Source organism: Salvia miltiorrhiza, chromosome 8, assembly GCF_028751815.1.
Source record: "Salvia miltiorrhiza cultivar Shanhuang (shh) chromosome 8, IMPLAD_Smil_shh, whole genome shotgun sequence".
Classification (NCBI taxonomy): domain Eukaryota; kingdom Viridiplantae; phylum Streptophyta; class Magnoliopsida; order Lamiales; family Lamiaceae; genus Salvia; species Salvia miltiorrhiza.
The window spans coordinates 55,927,703-55,944,857 of NC_080394.1; the positions used below are offsets into that span (position 1 = coordinate 55,927,703).

The 17,155-nt window shown below is 37.0% G+C and overlaps 4 protein-coding genes and 1 pseudogene across 4 annotated transcripts; 1 reads left to right on the forward strand and 4 right to left on the reverse strand.

Moving 5' to 3' along the window:
- Nucleotides 1–735: 735 nt before the first annotated feature.
- On the reverse strand, nt 736–2,911 carry LOC130998758 (uncharacterized). The gene is made up of 4 exons (XM_057924166.1): nt 2,825–2,911; nt 2,700–2,734; nt 1,321–1,396; nt 736–1,236 (listed from the first exon to the last, which is right to left on the reverse strand). Exons 1-4 carry the CDS (start codon nt 2,909–2,911, stop codon nt 769–771), a joined length of 666 nt encoding a protein of 221 aa, XP_057780149.1. The 3' UTR covers nt 736–768.
- Nucleotides 2,912–3,755: 844 nt separating this feature from the next.
- On the reverse strand, nt 3,756–5,297 carry LOC130999355 (uncharacterized). Its single transcript, XM_057924880.1, has 2 exons — nt 5,154–5,297; nt 3,756–5,043 (listed from the first exon to the last, which is right to left on the reverse strand). Exons 1-2 carry the CDS (start codon nt 5,223–5,225, stop codon nt 3,955–3,957), a joined length of 1,161 nt encoding a protein of 386 aa, XP_057780863.1. The 5' UTR covers nt 5,226–5,297; the 3' UTR covers nt 3,756–3,954.
- Nucleotides 5,298–6,133: 836 nt separating this feature from the next.
- LOC130999356 (uncharacterized) lies at nt 6,134–7,792 on the reverse strand. Its single transcript, XM_057924881.1, has one exon. It carries the CDS (start codon nt 7,629–7,631, stop codon nt 6,480–6,482), a length of 1,152 nt encoding a protein of 383 aa, XP_057780864.1. The 5' UTR covers nt 7,632–7,792; the 3' UTR covers nt 6,134–6,479.
- A 583-nt stretch (nt 7,793–8,375) lies between these two features.
- LOC130998759 (adenylate isopentenyltransferase 1, chloroplastic-like) lies at nt 8,376–8,938 on the forward strand (annotated as a pseudogene).
- A 3,257-nt stretch (nt 8,939–12,195) lies between these two features.
- LOC130999317 (uncharacterized) lies at nt 12,196–14,731 on the reverse strand. The gene is made up of 5 exons (XM_057924833.1): nt 14,404–14,731; nt 13,231–14,298; nt 13,038–13,145; nt 12,754–12,942; nt 12,196–12,674 (listed from the first exon to the last, which is right to left on the reverse strand). The coding sequence occupies exons 1-5, from the start codon at nt 14,623–14,625 to the stop codon at nt 12,207–12,209; spliced, it is 2,055 nt and encodes a 684-aa protein (XP_057780816.1). The 5' UTR covers nt 14,626–14,731; the 3' UTR covers nt 12,196–12,206.
- Nucleotides 14,732–17,155: the final 2,424 nt, after the last annotated feature.

Genomic DNA, 17,155 nt, shown 5'->3' on the forward strand with positions numbered 1-17,155 from the left:
TAACTCCAGCAACCTATTTTATTAGCAAAAAAGAATATTTAAAAGATATTTTAATTAGTATATTCTTGATTAATATGTGGAGTATAATTTATTGTAATTAATGCAAAACAAATAATAATAATAATAATAATAATAATAATAATTATTATTATTATTTTAATAATAATAATTATTATTATTATTATTTATTTATAATTTGAGCAATTTGACAAGACTTTCAACACATAAATATTCAAATAAATCGTCTCAAAAAATGAATTACTACTTATTAATAAATCTAATTTAATGAATTTACTCGTAATTAAATTTTGAAATTCCAAATAAGAATGTCTGTGTATTTTGGGTAGATTGATACAACATTCAACATGTATATATTAAAATTAATCAACCAATTTTTTTTATTATTATTATTATTTTACTTGGGGGGAAGCGATGGGGTTTCATCCTTAGACCTCACTGTTCGCAGACAGAAGGTCGCACTGCTTGGTATCCCCTTGGGATAATTAATCAACCAAATTAAGTAGCCAAATTTAATTTTTCAAATGGGACTAGGCAGCCCCCAATTAGCTAGCTCGAGCACATTGAGAAATTTGACCGGCTACCTAGTTGGATAGATTATTTAAAAATAAAAAATAAAAAAAAATTGAGAGAATAGTTGGATAGATTAATTAACAAATATATTTGCTAAATTTATTGGAAATACGTAAAAAAAATTGATAAATAAAATAAATCCACATTTAATTAAATCACATATCGAAAATCCAATACTCAATTGGACAAATGTGGACAAACTCGTGAGTCTTCTAGCTCTACCGCTGGGGTCTTGCACAAATCAAATATCCTAGCAGCAATGTTCCACCTATACTCGGTGACGTGGCCATGACCCCATTCAATGGAGGGTGAGTCGGCAGTAAGCCGCTCTACTTGCATGCAACAGAATACGCCGCAACTAACATTGTCTGTCTGATTAAACTGCAGCGTCGGTGCAGCTACCCTCAAAATAAATTCCATCCGATTTTGGAAATTGGGAGATCGAATCGGACTATAAGCGAACCATTCACCAAACAACAACAAACGAGGTAGCAGCTTAAGTATTCCAGAGAGTTGTTGAACTCGGTATGCACGAGTATCCTCGTTAAGACAATAATGAAGCGAGTCGTATAACTCGCAAATCCCCTCATGGAGATCTAATCGACATACAACATAGTGTGAACCGACGAGACAAGGGACAATAACCTAACACAGTCGCACGTTCAAAATAAGGACAATAGTAATTTAGTATAAAAAAATTCATAATTAATTACCAAATGAATAAGTTACCTGAGTAGCATTGATCCATGATCTCTGAGTATTCGGAATGCCTACGCCTCGAATTGCATTGGCCCCAGGGCCGTTTCTAACGAAAAATGGGCCCAGGGCAAAACGATAAAAATAGGCTCTCTATTCACCATCATAAAAATACAAAAAAACACTTTTTTTAAAGTTATATTATAATATTTCGGTAAAAAAAAAAATATTAATAATTATAAAAATAAATGACTTATTCTCGCCTTTTACTTGCAAAGTCATCTATAAGAACATTTGTTTCAATATTTTTTAAGATATCTTTTTCAATACAAAAAATTGCTAAACGATTTAATCTTTTTTGCCATATCGACGTTTTTAAATATGTCTTCAACAATTTTAACTTTCAAAAACTCTTCTCGGCCAAAGCTACGGTTACTGACATAGTCAACAATATTGCAATATTTGGATAACAATATGTAATTTTCATAAATTTAAGAATTTCAATAGTTGAAGTTATTTTATTTGGCAATTTCATTTGTAATATTTTTAATTTAGTAAATAAATCATCTAACTCATATCATGAGTAAAAGTAGATTTCAAATTAACACATTAATGTCTTAATTTTTCACTATCCAAAGATTTTAAAGTTTTCGAATCAAACGAAAAACCAAATATATGATCAAATGGTTTCATTTCTTTAAATTTACATTTTAAAGAAACAATCGTTATGTCCACAACAACTACAAAATATTCAAGTTCTAAATGACATTTTATTGAAAATATTGGCTCCATATTCATGTTAGATGCAAAACCCTTAGCAATAGTCAAACTTGTATTAAATATTAGACCTTCTAATTGTTTCATGACAGAGCCCATGCGCATAGTATACACAAAAAATGATATTAGACCTTACCATTTTTGGGGGCCCCAAAATTATTCTGGATGTACTTTTTTGGGCCTTTTTTTTCCCCAATGCTAGTAGTATACACAAGAAGAAATTTAAGCCCATAATAATAATAGTATATATAAGAAAATATAAAAAAATTTGGGCCCCTGAAAATGATAGGCCCTGGGCGGTCGCCCATGCTGGCCCGCCCTCAGAGACGACCCTGATTGGCCCACTCCTCATCGGGTCTCCAATCGCGGTAACTTTCATCGCCAAATTGAACGTGGCCCTCTTCACGCGCAGATTGGAGTTCACACCACTGGTTACATATCTTCAACCACTCATTGTTCAAGTATATCTATTCCAATATAGTATTTAGGAAATGGAAAAAAAAAGTAATTAGGTAAGAGTTAAAAATAATTATGAATTCTCCACAAATGGATAAATCTTACGAACAAATCAGCGTCGCAGATGATGGTGTGTTATCAGAGTTAACACTCTGTAATAGAACATTCCCGGTGATCACCTAATCCTCAACGCCAACATGTACAAATCAATAGCCTGCATCAAACTAAATATATAAGAATTCAATCGTAAAAGAGTAATTTATAACAAACATAATGCAAAAGAAAAAAAAAAAAAGTTTTGTACCCCTATCACCAAATCTTTGCTCTGGTCCATGATATCTGCAAAAAAATCATACTCTAGGGAGTTGCCATCACTCTCCTTAAGGACCATCGCCAGCACTAGACCTCCTTAAGCAGCATCGGACATATACTTTGCAAACCTTGTTTGTAGCGTTGGCGAAAGTGGACGTGGAGCCGCACTGCTCACGTACGGTGGCAACAAAGCAGCTGTGGGTCGTTGCTCCTCAACGCCAGCTTCTATTGTTTCAGATAAGTCTTGCAACGCACTCACAAAATCCGAATTCTTCTTTGCTACGTCGTCCCAGTATTCCGCGGTGAGGTCTTTGGATACGAGGCTGGCTATTTTGAGAATTGCGAGAGGAAGACCATCACAGTTCTCAGCAATTTTCATCCCACTTCTCCTCAGATCAAAAGGGCAGTTATCTGAATTTGCTACTAATTTAAATTCTGGCAAAATTTCGTCCAAATTCCGCGCCATTATTTGACACGTAGTTGGTAAAATAATAGTTTTTTATTTAATTTCTTATCAATAAAAAAAGAACACAAAGCAAATAACCAAAATTGTCAATAACTTAATATATCAAATCAAATAATAATTATTTTTAGTTGAATTAATTAATTGAATAAATTCAATAAAAATATTCTCGTGCATTATAGAGGAATTAGTAGATGTTTTACACATTCATGCATCAAATGGGCTTTCTGATCACCACATGCCAGTTTCCTCAAAGACTTGATAGAAAAGATAATTAACATCGAATGCATCTGAACATGTCATAAGGTTGCCTAAAGCCACAAACAGAATGAAGGATGATGTTATCAATAAGTCAAAACACTCAAAACAACAAAAAAGAAAACAAGTAGAATAAGAAAATGAAGAAGCTGATACCAACTATTGTATAAGGAATGAATAGAGGCATGTACTTGACTACATGTTTCTAAAGAAGTAATAATTTACCACTGGATGCTTCACATGTCACTTACCACATCTGAAATGCATACTATGAATAACATGTCCAATGTAGCAGCTACAAGTTTGTCAATATTGATGACATGAAAGAAAATAATGTTTATAAATTAAAGATCCCTCAAACAACACATTGAAATAGTGACAAGAAAACAGAATAGAAGCCCTTAACTTAACCACACGAGGCTGTTCCTATGCACTGCATACTCGGCGAAATTACCAAAAACAGGTACATCGATGGAGTGGATTTCATCTGCACCAAGATTGTAGTAATAGCAAAAGCGACGAATCCCCCTGAAAACAAACACCAACACCTCCGGATATTTAACCCAACCAACTATCTGAAGGTCATCCTGACTCTCCAAAGCAAACTGTTGGATTCTACACTTATGAGCTCTCAGGTCAATGTTGCGCGACAGCTTTCTCCATTCCCCAGTTTCCGGTTTCATCTCCCAAACTTGCCACAACAAATGTTCATACTCAATCAACAGAGAGAGATACCTCCCTGTTGAAAGATAACAATACGAGTGCCTCCTCTTGTCATAATCTGGAGGAAAAATGGGGACATGAATCTCTCTCATAACTTCACTCTCCACATTCAATGTCATGATACGAGTCCTTTCTAAAAGCCAGAGCATAAATCCTTGAATGATTAACGGAGTCTGAAGGATGCCAATTGATTTAGCAATGGCGACACTTCTCCAAGTCTTGTCGACTCCAACAGTTAATATAGCACATTTATGTATCCTATCAACAATGTATGTTAGGACCACTTTATACTCCATGGAAGCTGCAGCATAAGCTATCCCGAGGAAACCAGACTCTCCTCCAACAGGCAATGGAGGGAGGCTGAAGCGACACTTTGTAGCAGGATTCACAATAAACGCAGCATACTTTCCACAGAACTCTAACCCCACAGTCAAACCATTACAACTAGAGACATGTCGGAACCTGATTACGTAACCTAAATTAGATACTTCAATTCGGCCTTGTGTTGTTGCAGTTATAAAAACTAGGTAATCCGAGGAATGTGAGAGAAGAAGTCCATGACTAGTATGGTTAAGGTGCGCGTACACGAAAGGTTTGGAATGGATTAGATGGTACCATCTGCGACACACCAGCCTTACATTGGCGTAAAGATCATCAGCTGAGAGACGTACCAGGATTTCCATCAACAGCTCCTCGAACAGAGACTCTATGCTTGTCGGATTCACCTTTTTACACCTCCTAAAATAGTAAGGGCGAGTTCGAACACTCTGCAAATAACAAAATAATCAATCGCTACAGCTTTAAACTATTGCTCAAAATTCTGATTTCATTTAATTCAACAATTCATATCCGATCCAATTTCTTCTTCTTTACTTACCGGAAACTGAACCCCAATCAGCGAGCCTTCACTGCACCGGCGGGGCCGCGGTGGCGGTGGAAGACTATCCATTTGCAACAATTCTATTTTCCCGCCAAAACTTAATTTGATTTTTTTTTTTGTCACTCTTTTGTATGTGTTGAGTTGTGTCATGTGTGCGTGCGTTTTGAAGAAGAAATTGATTTGAGCCATTGAATTCCAGTTGGGCTTGTAAACTTTTAAGATAGGCCGTTTTTCTTTAAACGAAAAAGAGACTCGGCTGCAGATTTATTTATTTGTTGGGCTTAGTTTTATTTTAAATATTGGACCATGTGTTTTTATTTATTTAGTTAGCTAAGCTCAATTAGTTTATTAATTAGACTTTATATTTGAGCTTGATTAATTATTTTACTAAAGTATAATTGCATAATAATAATAATATTTATTATGTGCATATATTAAGTGTGATTACTTGTTATATTAATTGAACATGAAAGAAATTAGCATTAATATTTTACTAATAGGATCATTTATGATTAAAGTTTGTTTTTCATAAATCCAATTTTCAAAGAAAAATCGAGTAAGGATGTTGTTGGTGTTTTTAGTTCAAAAAAATTAGTTTTCATTATTTATTTATTAAATTTTGAAAACCCGGCTAAGTGAATCATAAAATGTTTAAGCAATTCACTATGATTTAAGATTAGATTCAGGGTACCTATTAAGATTATAGATTTCTTGTAGGCTTTGTGGATCGTGAGGACTAGCGTTGCTATTCCGATTCAAAGTTAAGAATAAACGACAGACATTGCCTAATCAGGTGGACTTATTTTTCAAATGTATGATTTAGCTATTGAGCTTAAATGTTTCAATGAAATGCAAACTGTTCATCGGATAAAATATTTTTGTCCACCCTACTCTATTTAATGCTCGCATAAGTTAATCGATCGAGATTCTTTCTATTGTCTACGAAATCACATCAACAATTCTACTCCATTATTCGATTTCTGATGACTGCCGTTTCCAATTAACCCTCTCAAAATAAGAGCATTTCCAACCAAATGTATTGAGAAATAGAAGGAAGTTCCATTAATGAGATGAGAAATTGAGAAACACTGGAAAAAGCCACAAGGATTCACAACAGCATATTTCGCCTACTGATCATTAAAAAAAAAAAAAAATCATATTAATTCCTCCGAACTCAGCTGAATCCAGTCACCTCCAACTCTACAGCAATTGCTTCAAAATGCATCCAATATAAGAAAGTTTAGAATATAAACTAACAATCCATTTGAATCTTCTTTAGCTAGCTCAAGGCCTTTCCCAAGTTCATCAACATGGAACAAAGCTTCATCTTTTTCTGCCTTCCACATATATCTTTGTGATGTGTTCTTCGACAATCTCATCACAATAAGGCTTAACGCATCTGTCTAAAAATCTATCCTCTGTTAACGTAACAACACGTGAAAGTGATGGCCACTTTTCAATCAAACTCCTACTTTCCAAAAGTCTAAGTATTTGCAATCGCGGCTCAATCCTCTTCTTCATACTGTACCCGAGGGCTGCTGGACAAGTGACAATGCTGGATAGATCGTACTTACCGGTAGCAAGCAGAAGCTCTGTGACATTCTTCATTTTCTTCCCAGATAGTGAGAAAACCAATGGTTGCTTCCTAAATATTGTGAGTATATCATCATCAGAAAATCCCAAATCGCGGAGCGTTTGCACCTTGACTTCCCACATCCCTTCACTCGTATGAGTGAAAAGATTCACAGCTTGGATAAAAACGCCTGAAGTCCAAGGGACCCCAAATTCTATAGCCCTGACTACAGATTTCTGCATAATATCCGGCTTGACCACGAAACATCTCGGGCGAAGATAGAGAAAATGAAGGATATGCACCATTGGTATGCTATAGCTCTTCAAGATTTCCATATTTGGCATTAAGGTTTTCTCCAAAACGGCTGACAGAAACCAGCTGCATCGTTTCAAAAGTCTGGCCACATCATGATCGGATCCCAGCAAGCACTTTAGCATCGATAATTTGGGAATGATACTATTCTCATAACTTAAATGTAAAATAGTCGCATGTTCGGATATTATCTTGGCAATCTCCTTGGGGGAAAGGCCCAAACTCTGGAATACCTTCAATTTGAAATTAATGCTCTCAATGGTAAACCCTAGAATTCGAGAATCATATGTGACGACTTTCTGCAGCTGAGTAGCCGTAAAGCTATTCTCTTTGAGGAATGACACTACTGAATCAGCTCCTATGGGGCTACTAGCTTTAGGTAAACCAGTTGAAGCTATTGAAGCTAATTCAGGAAGAAATTGGTGTTTGTTGAGCAATAGATCGTAGATTTCAGGGCTAGGGATTGGGTTTTTCACCCTCCAAGTGGAGAAGAAATGGATTGACGGGAAGAGATGAGCATTGGAGTTGCAGAGAAATGAATTAGGGTTTACAAATAAACAGGAGAGATTCCTGCGTGCAATTGCAATCATGTTTCGATAGAAATAGAAGATGTGTTGGGAAATGATGAACGACTTGCCTGAAAAATGGATGGACTCAAAGCTTCTGGATTGAGGGTTTCTGAAGCAGCGGCGTCGCCATGGCAGGGAAGGGAGAGCTTAGTTTCAATATCACTTTCACCTCTCTCACTTACTCATCGATATATTAATTAATATTGAAATACATATTGTACAGTCAAAACAGCCCTTTTGCCTCCGTATTTTCGATGAGGGTTATTTACCGTAAAATATTTATAGTTTGCGAACTTTTTATTTATAACATAATTTTATAATTTAATTTAAAAATATATTAATTTTTAATTTTTTTTGACTTGATATTAATTTTGGGTAAAGTATCAAATAAGCCCCTGACATAGCAGCCCTTATCACGTTTACCTCCCTATAGTTCAAGTTGGGCCAATTAAACCCTCATAGTACCTAAAATCGAATAAGTGAGCCCTCGCCTCTAACGGCCATATAACGCCGTCTGTCTTTAATTTTTTTATTTATTATTAAGTGGGCCCCACCAGTTTTTAATTTCTTCCATTCTACAAATATTTTCACTCCTCTCTCTCTGCGCTGCAACGTAACAAACAACCAACCTCTCATCCACCACTCTTAATTCCTTTCAATTTCATAAATCTTTTCTTTTTCTTCTTCCTTATGAGAAGATTATCACTGCTCCAATTTCAAACGCGTCATCACAAGACACCACCGTTTCGCAGGTGCGCCCCGAAGATGGCCTCCGCCACCGCCGCCTCCTCCCGCCGCCACAGGAAGATCGTGGTGGTGATGGGCCCCACGGGCTGCGACAAGACCAAGCTCTCCATCGACTTGGCGTCGAGATTCTTCCGATCGTCGGAGATCGTCAACTCCGACAAAATCCAAATCCACCGCGGCCTCGACATCACCACCAACAAAATCCCTCCCCGCGACCGGGAACACGTCCCCCACCACCTCCTGGGCGAGTTCGACTCGTCCGAGTCGCACCTCGAGTTCACCCCCTCCGACTTCCGCCTCGCCGCCTCATCCGAGTCGCACCCCGAGTTCATCTACGCATTGCTGGCGGAGAAATTCGACCCCGCGTCGGACGCGTTCGCCGTGTGCAGGGGGCTGAGGTACAGTACAGGTGCTGCTTCATTTGGGTGGACGTGTCGTCGGCGGTGCTGGCAGAGCATCTGGTGCGGCGGGTGGACGACATGCTGGGGTCGGGGATGTTCAAGGAGCTGGCCGAGTATTTCGGCGGCGGCGAGTGGGACTCGGTGAGTCGGCATAGACTGCGGACTGCGAGGCCCACTTAATAAAATAAAATAAAAGGTTAAAGGCAGACGGTGTTATATGGCCGTTAAAGGCGAGGGCTCACTTATTCGATTTTAGGTACTATGAGGGTTTAATTGGCCCAACTTGGACTATAGGGAGGTAAACGTGATAAGGGCTACTGTGTCAGGGGCTTATTTGATACTTAACCTATTAATTTTTAATTTAATCACAATTAATTTTAAACATAATTTGAATTTCTGTCAAATAAAATTTTAATTGGCAATCGAAACTCTAGCGTGACTCAATATGGTCGGTTGCCGCACAAGACACACAGTTATACTAATGAAAATGGTGTCGTTTTTTAATTGTTGATTTTGTGGCATTTGACAGAAATTCAAATTATGTCATAATTGGAATTACTTGAAAATTTATGTATTTTTAATTAAATTATAAAATCATACATAAATAAAAAAATTGACAATTATAAATATTTTCCGGCAATAACCCATTTTCGATACATTACGTGTTTTTATGCACTTTCCAAACAGTAGATTAAATATAGAGAAAATACTATCTGAAAACATTATTTAGATTTTACTTGAATGAGATTATCTCGCTTTAATACTGAAATAGAGCATATTCAATTTTAGCTCGAGCAGCCTATTTTATTACTCCCTCCGCCTCGGCTTTTGGTATCTAGTTGAGAGCGGCACAAGTTTTAATAAAGTGATTGGTGTGTTGTGAGTGAAATAAGGATCCTACAATTTATGTGAGAGTTAAAATAATTAAAATGAAGTAAGGGTTTCACCTACTTTTACTAAAAATAGAAAAATGAATACCAAAATGTGGGACGGCCAAAAAAGGAAAGCTTGATACTAAAAGTTGGGACGGAGGGAGTATATTGCAAAAAAGAATATTTAAAAGATACTCCCTCCGTCCCGGCCAAGACGCTACATTTACCTTTGGGCACGGGATTTAAGGAGTTGTAGATTAATGTTTTAAGTGTGTAATAATAAAGTGATAAAGTAAGAAAGAGAAGGTAATAAAGTAAGAAAGAGAAGGTAATAAAGTGATAAAGTATGAGAGAGAAAGTGATAAAGTAAGAAAGAGAAGGTAATAAAGTGATAAAGTAGGAGAGATAATGTAATAAAGAAATACTTAATTTGTGTTAATTAAGTGTTTAAAATTCCTTATTTTTGCCAAATATAGAAATGTAGCATCTTCGTTGGGACGGCCCAAAAAGGAATATGTAGCATCTTGGGCGGGACGGAGGGAGTATTTTAATTTCTTTAAAAAAGATATTTTAATTAGTATATTCTTGATTAATATGTGGAGTAAAATTTATTTTAATTAATGCAAAACAAATAATAATAATAATAATAATAATAATAATAATAATAATAATATTTACTCCCTCCGTCCACCAATTAAAGGCCTATATGAAAAAACACGGGTTTTAAGAAAAAATGTATTTTTATTAGTTAAGTGGAGAAAGGGTCCCACTTTTTAATAAAAAGTGTATTTTTATTAGTTGAGTGGAGAAAGGGTCCCACTTTTTTGTAAAGAATCTTTGACTTTTTTGATTAAATAATGAATAAACACTTACCAAAAATAGGTAGACCTTGTTTTTGTGGACGGACCAAAAAGGCAAGTAGGCCTTGAATTGGTGGACGGAGGGAGTATTTATTTATAATTTGAGCAATTTGATAAGACATTCAACACATAAATATTCAAATAAATAGTCTAAAAAAATGAATTACTTCTTAATAAATCTATTTTAATGAATTTACTCGTAATTAAATTTTGAAATACTAATTAAGAATGTCTTTGTGTATTTTGGGTAAACTGATACAACACTCGACATGTATATAGTGGTCTTGGGTACACCCGGGTGTACCGTACAATTGAGTTACATCTTCACTTAGACTTTGATACGCACTCTGATTTGAACCCATATCTTGACCCAAATCATATAAATAAAACTAATTTGGGTACGGGTCAATCTGGTTGTACGGTACATCCGGGTGTACCCAAGATTTTGTGATATTTAAATTAATCAACCAAATTAAGTAGCCAAATCAAATTTTTCGAAGGGGACTAGGCAGCCGCCGATTAGCTAGCTCGAGCACATTGAGAAATTTGACTGGCTACCTAGTTGGATAGACATAGATTAATTAACAAATGTATTTGCTTTTTTTTTAGAGAGAAAAGCGGAGATATATTATTGAACACAAGAACATGGGACGAGGAGATGACTCACCACAGAAGACAGGGTTCATTTCAAACATGATGTTTGATAAAATCTCTCACAGCCTTCGCTAGACAATGAGCGATGACATTCTGTTCACGCCTAATATGACGAATACTAAAATTCGGCAAAACCAACAAATCTTGACGGCAAGAAGAAGCAATAACGCCCAGCTCTTACATATTCCTCCCACCCGAATTAATTAAGTCACACGCCTGTTTGCTATCAGATTCCAAACCTCCTCTATCGTAGCCAAGCTCCTTAATCCAAGATAAAGCCTCTTTGATACCAAGCAATTCTCCCTCAACAACGCTGCGGCGACCCGCAAGTTTGATGGATTTGCCAGTCACGAAGCTCCCCTCATGATCTTTGATAGCCACACCAACACCCATGGACTGATCCTCATCAAAAAATGCAGCATCAACGTTGCATTTAATCGACCCTTCGGGGATAAGGTGCCACCCCAAACAAGTAGCAACAACATGCGAATTCTGGGTGGGCGAAATATACGCAGCTTTCCAATCACTCCTCACAGCAACAGCGCAGAGCACCGATCTAGAAAAAACAGGGGAAATCTCCTGCCAAACCATCACATTCCTGTCCCTCCAAATTTGCCAAAGCATCATGCACACATTAGCTTTCCTTTCAGAATCCGAGTCCCGCAAAATTTTAGAAAGCGCCTGTTCAAAAGAGTCACAAGAGGTTGTGATGTTTGAAATATAAAGCTGCAAACCACCATGCCTCCAGCAGTCCTCGGTGAAGGGACAGTGAAAGAACGAATGCCAAAGGTTTTCGAACCCACTTTTGCAACACCCCGAGAGAGGAGACGCTCTTTAGATGGCAAATTTCCCCTAGCCGCACGCCACAAAAAGTTCCTGAGTTTGGGAGGCACCTCAACATTCCAAAGACAGCCCCACTGGCCATCAACCTTATGGGTAATATCCACCGTGAGCGAGCTAGAACAGATGTATTTGCTAAATTTATTGGAAATACGTTAAAAAAAATATTGATAAATAAAATAAATTCACATTTAATTAAATCACATATCAAAATTCCAATACTCAGTTGGACAAATCTGGACAAACCCGTGAGTCTTCTAGCTCTAGCTCTGGGGTCTCGCACAAATCAAATATCCTAGCAGCAATGTTCCACCTATACTCGGTGACGTGGCCATGACCCCATTCAATGGATGGTGAATCGGCAATGATCCGCTCTACTTGCATGCAACAGAATACGCCACAACTGACATTGTCTGCTTGATTAAACTGCATCATTGGTTCAGCTACCCTCAAAGTAAATTCCATCCGATTTTGAAAATTGGGAGATCGAATCGGACTATAAGCGAACCATTCACCAAACAACAACAAACGAGGTAGCAGCTTAAGTATTCCAGAGAGTTGTTGAACTCGGTATGCACGAGTATCCTCGTTAAGACAATAATGAAGCGAGTCGTATAACTCGCAAATCCCCTCATGGAGATCTAATTGGCATACAACATAGTGCGAACCGACGAGACAAGGGACAATAACCTAACATAATCACACGTTCAAATAAGGACAATAATAGTTTAAGTATAAAAAATTCATAATCACTGAATGAATAAGTTACCTGAGTTGCATTGATCCATGATCTCTGAGTGTTCGGAACGCCTATACCTCGAATTGCATTGACCCACTCCTCGTTGGGTCTCCAATCGCGGTAACTTTCGTCGCCAAATTGAACGTGGCTCTCTTCATGCGTGGATTGTAGTTCACGCCACTTATTACATATCTTCACCCACTCATTGTTCAAGTATATCTATTAATACAATATTTAATTAGGAAATAGGAAAAAAGTAATTAGGTAAGAGTTAAAAATAATTATGAATTCTCCACAACAAGATAAAATCTTACGAACAAATCAGTGTCGCAGATGATAGTGTTATCAGAGTTAACACTATGTAATAGAACATTCCCGACGATCAGCCTAATCCTCAACACCAACATGTACAAATCAATAGCCTGCATCAAACTAAATGTATAAGAATTCAATAGTAAAAGATAATTTATAACAAACATAATGCGAAAAGATAAACAAGTTTTATACCCCTATCACCAAATCTTTGCTCTGGTCCACAATATCTGCAAAAAAATCATACTCTAGGGAGTTGCCATCGCTCTCCTTAAGGATCATCGCCAGCACTCGACCTCCTGAAGCAGCAGCGGACATAAACTTTGCAAACCTTGTTTGTAGCGTTGGCGAAAGCGGACGTGGAGTTGCACTGCTCACGTACGGTGGCGACAAAGCAGCCGCAGGTTGTTGCTCCTTAACGCTTATATGAGGCTGCTCCTCAACGGCAACTTCTAGTGTTTGAGATAAGTCTTGCAACGCGTTCACGAAATCCAAATTCTTTTTTGCTACATCGTCCCAGTATTCCGCGGTGAGGTTTCTGGACACGAGGCTGGCTACTTTTAGAATCGTGAGAGGAAGACCGTCACAGTTCTCTGCAATTCTCTTCCCACTTCTCATCAGATCAAAAGGGCAGTAATCTTCTTCAACAAACACCTTCTCACAGAGAAGCTTCCAGCTTTCTTCTTTACTTAGTAAGTGCATTTCACGAACAATGTGGATCTTTTCAGAACGTGCCACTTTCCCCATTCTAGTAGTCACCAAAGCTCTGCCCTTGATGTTCGGAAACGACTTTGCCAAGTGCTCCAGTGGAGCTTCGCTCCACACGTTGTCCAACACAATCAAGAGCCTCTTGTTCTGTAACCCTCGGATCAATTTGCCAACACGTTTTGCATCTCCTTTGATTTCCATTTTATCAATGTCTGGAAATATCTGAGCTAGAATATCTATGAATATATCTTCTGATTTATATTTTGGGCCTAAAGTAAGCCACACGTAGTGCTTGTAATAACGCAAATCAATATTCTCATATTGGGACAAAATCTTAGCATATTCATAAACCTTCTTAACAAATGTTGTCTTGCCAATGCCCGCCATTCCAACAAATGAGATCACTTCCATCTTTGGGAAGAACTTCCTTTTTGGGAAGAGCTTCTCCTTCATAAATTGAACTCCAGTTGGTGCATCAATATCTTTGATAAAATGGGGTAAGACAGCCTTGTCGCTATCTGTAAAATTGTTCAGGTCTTCTTTGATTTTACGTACCTGGAGTGAGATTCAATACACGGAAAATAAATTAAAATATTTTTATATTTCTATATTTATATAAAATTGATACCAACTCTATACAGAGAGAAAAGTTGTACTTACCTCTGATAGTTCATCAACAATTTGGTGGAAGATTGGATGGTGTGGATGATGGGCTATCTGGCTCCACGCCTCCACGCTCCAGTCGGTGTTCCATAAGAAGAAGATAAGCTTCACAAAGCAAAAAAAGCGGCCTCCACAGTTCCGGACAGCCTTCCTTCCCACTTCCTCCAACTCCGGCGAGATGGGCCCCGACAGCATACACCGGAGAAGACCCCACCACATGTCCTCATATTGTAAGCCCCGATCTTCCAAGTTAGTACTAGTTAGACGCAGCGACGGATGGTTACTGACGTCGACGGCGCTGGTCGTCACCAACACCAGGCTCCCGTTATTCTGCACCGGAAACGCCGGCCGTCAGCAAGTAGTCCAACATTCCAGTGTCATCCACGTCATCCAACACGATCATGTACTTCCGCCCCGCCAGTAGCGACGCCACACCGCCCCTCACGTATTCCTCCTCGCTCAGCTCGAACAACATGTCGTCTTCTCCGACCTCTGCCGCCTTCCCGTCGCCTCCTCTGTTACCGTTTACTATGTTCAGAAGCAGGCAGAGGATGCCCAGGAGGACCGCCTTGCGGTGACGTCTGGGGCCCACGGCCGCCCACACGCAGCACTCGAAGGCTTCTGCTTGTCGTGCGTACTGGAAAACCTCCCATGCCGCGTACGTTATTCCGGTGCCCGGCCGCCCGAAGATCGACGCGGCCGCCCAGTCGTCTGGCCTCACAGCGTTTCTCATGTGCCATTTCACATCGTTCAGTTCATCAGAGTATCCAACCATATTGTCTGCATCAGAGTCATCAGTTTCCAATGATGAAGCGTCGCCGCCACCGCCATCGCCCCCGTCGTCATTGTCTAGTTCTGCGGCGTAATCCTCTCTCAACTTCTTCGCAGTTTCAGAAGAAACTAATTCATCTCCGCCAGAGGTAATACCAATCTCGTGCATAGAATATTGATGTGGAGGATCCTGCATCAGAGGATCATGGTGCATTGCACCCGTAGGCGAAGTGGCATGATCGCGATCTATGTGCAGAGGCCATAATACAGACTCTACCATCCCGGCTTGTCTTGGCTCGACTTGCCCCTGCCGTAAAGAAGCGCGCGGCGTGCCGCATGTGAGTTCACATCTTAAACTAAAAATGTTTTTTTTTTTTTTTTTTTTTATAAATATAATTATAAGGAGGTGATTGGTATGATGGAAAGGAAGTGAGAATGGAATGATGATTCCTACCTTCATTCTATTCATTTTCTTGGTATACTTTTTTTTTGTAGGAATCACCAATTCACCATTACATTTGGAATCACCATTCATTCCATCCACTATGGTATTAGTCATTTCATGACATTGTTAATTAATCAAATTTGAATTTTGACATGTATATTTGTATGAAGCATGCATTATTATTATTATTATTATTGAAAATATAAAAAGTATTTTCTGAATAAAAAATATTTTTTAAAATAAAATATTACTATCAACTTAATATAAGCAATAGTTTAATATATGAATTAATTGAAAGTGATGCAACACATTATATAATCATATATAATAGTAGTACTAACTTAATAAGATTCTACGTATTTATTTTATATAATTTGTTCTCATGATTTCTTTCATATTTCTATTTTATATATTTCTTTTTTCTTATTTATTATACATCAACAATTACACTAACTAATTGATTTTTTTTCTAACTTATATATACTAAAAATATTGGGTCAAGTTCATTACAAATGCGTTTAACTAACGTAACTATTTACAGTATAACGAATACAACAAAAAAATATAATTTATGAAATATATAGATGTATATTTTTATGTTGAAAGAATAATATTTTTTAAATGAGAATTAATATGCTTACAGTTTAACTATGTATATAAAAAATAATACTATGTTAAATTTATGCTAAATTTTATGGACTCCTTCATAATATTTAGTCTTAATATAATTAAGTATTAATTAATTCAAACATTTAAGTTTTATAAAGTTAAAAGAAAAAAATAGAGAATTACAAATACTTAAATCTATCTATCGATAATCTTTTAAAAAAAAAATTAAGAGAGAAAGTGTATATCTTATAGAACTATATATTACATCCACAAAATTACTAATTTAATTTAAATTTTTGTAAATGTTCTTCGTGAAATACATTAATAAAATATTTATTTACTCAATTAGATTTATAGTTTTTATACTTTTAAGTGGTGTAAAATATAATTTAGTAAAATAAAATAATTTCATTTGATTCCTAAACTTTATTTCTAGCTACCAACCATATGAATAAAAATCAAACAAAGAATCACAATTTCAGTGCTTTAATATTCTTTATGCATATCAAGCATAGGAATAACCTAAAGTTTGTCATTTCTTTCCCATCTTCATTTCATTCCTACTTCCATTTCATTCCACCATACCAAGGGTTAGTGTCTTTAAACTTTGAAGAAATTTGTTTTTAACTCATTATTTATAAGAGAATATATTAGCTTAAATAATTAATAAATTACACATATAATAAACTCAAGTGGTCTCTAAAATTTAAAAAGGATGGATAACAAAAATTTATGCCTTTAATTTAAATGTCTTTTTTCTCTTCCCGCATTTTACACAAAAGAGAAGTTCACTATTTTTCCTTCCTTATTTTCATTTCAAGGATGGATAATATTATCCCTCCATTTTTGGTGTGATATGAAAAAACTCATATTAATTTCACTCATAATACACTCAAAAAAATGGGAAACAAAGGGTGTATTGGA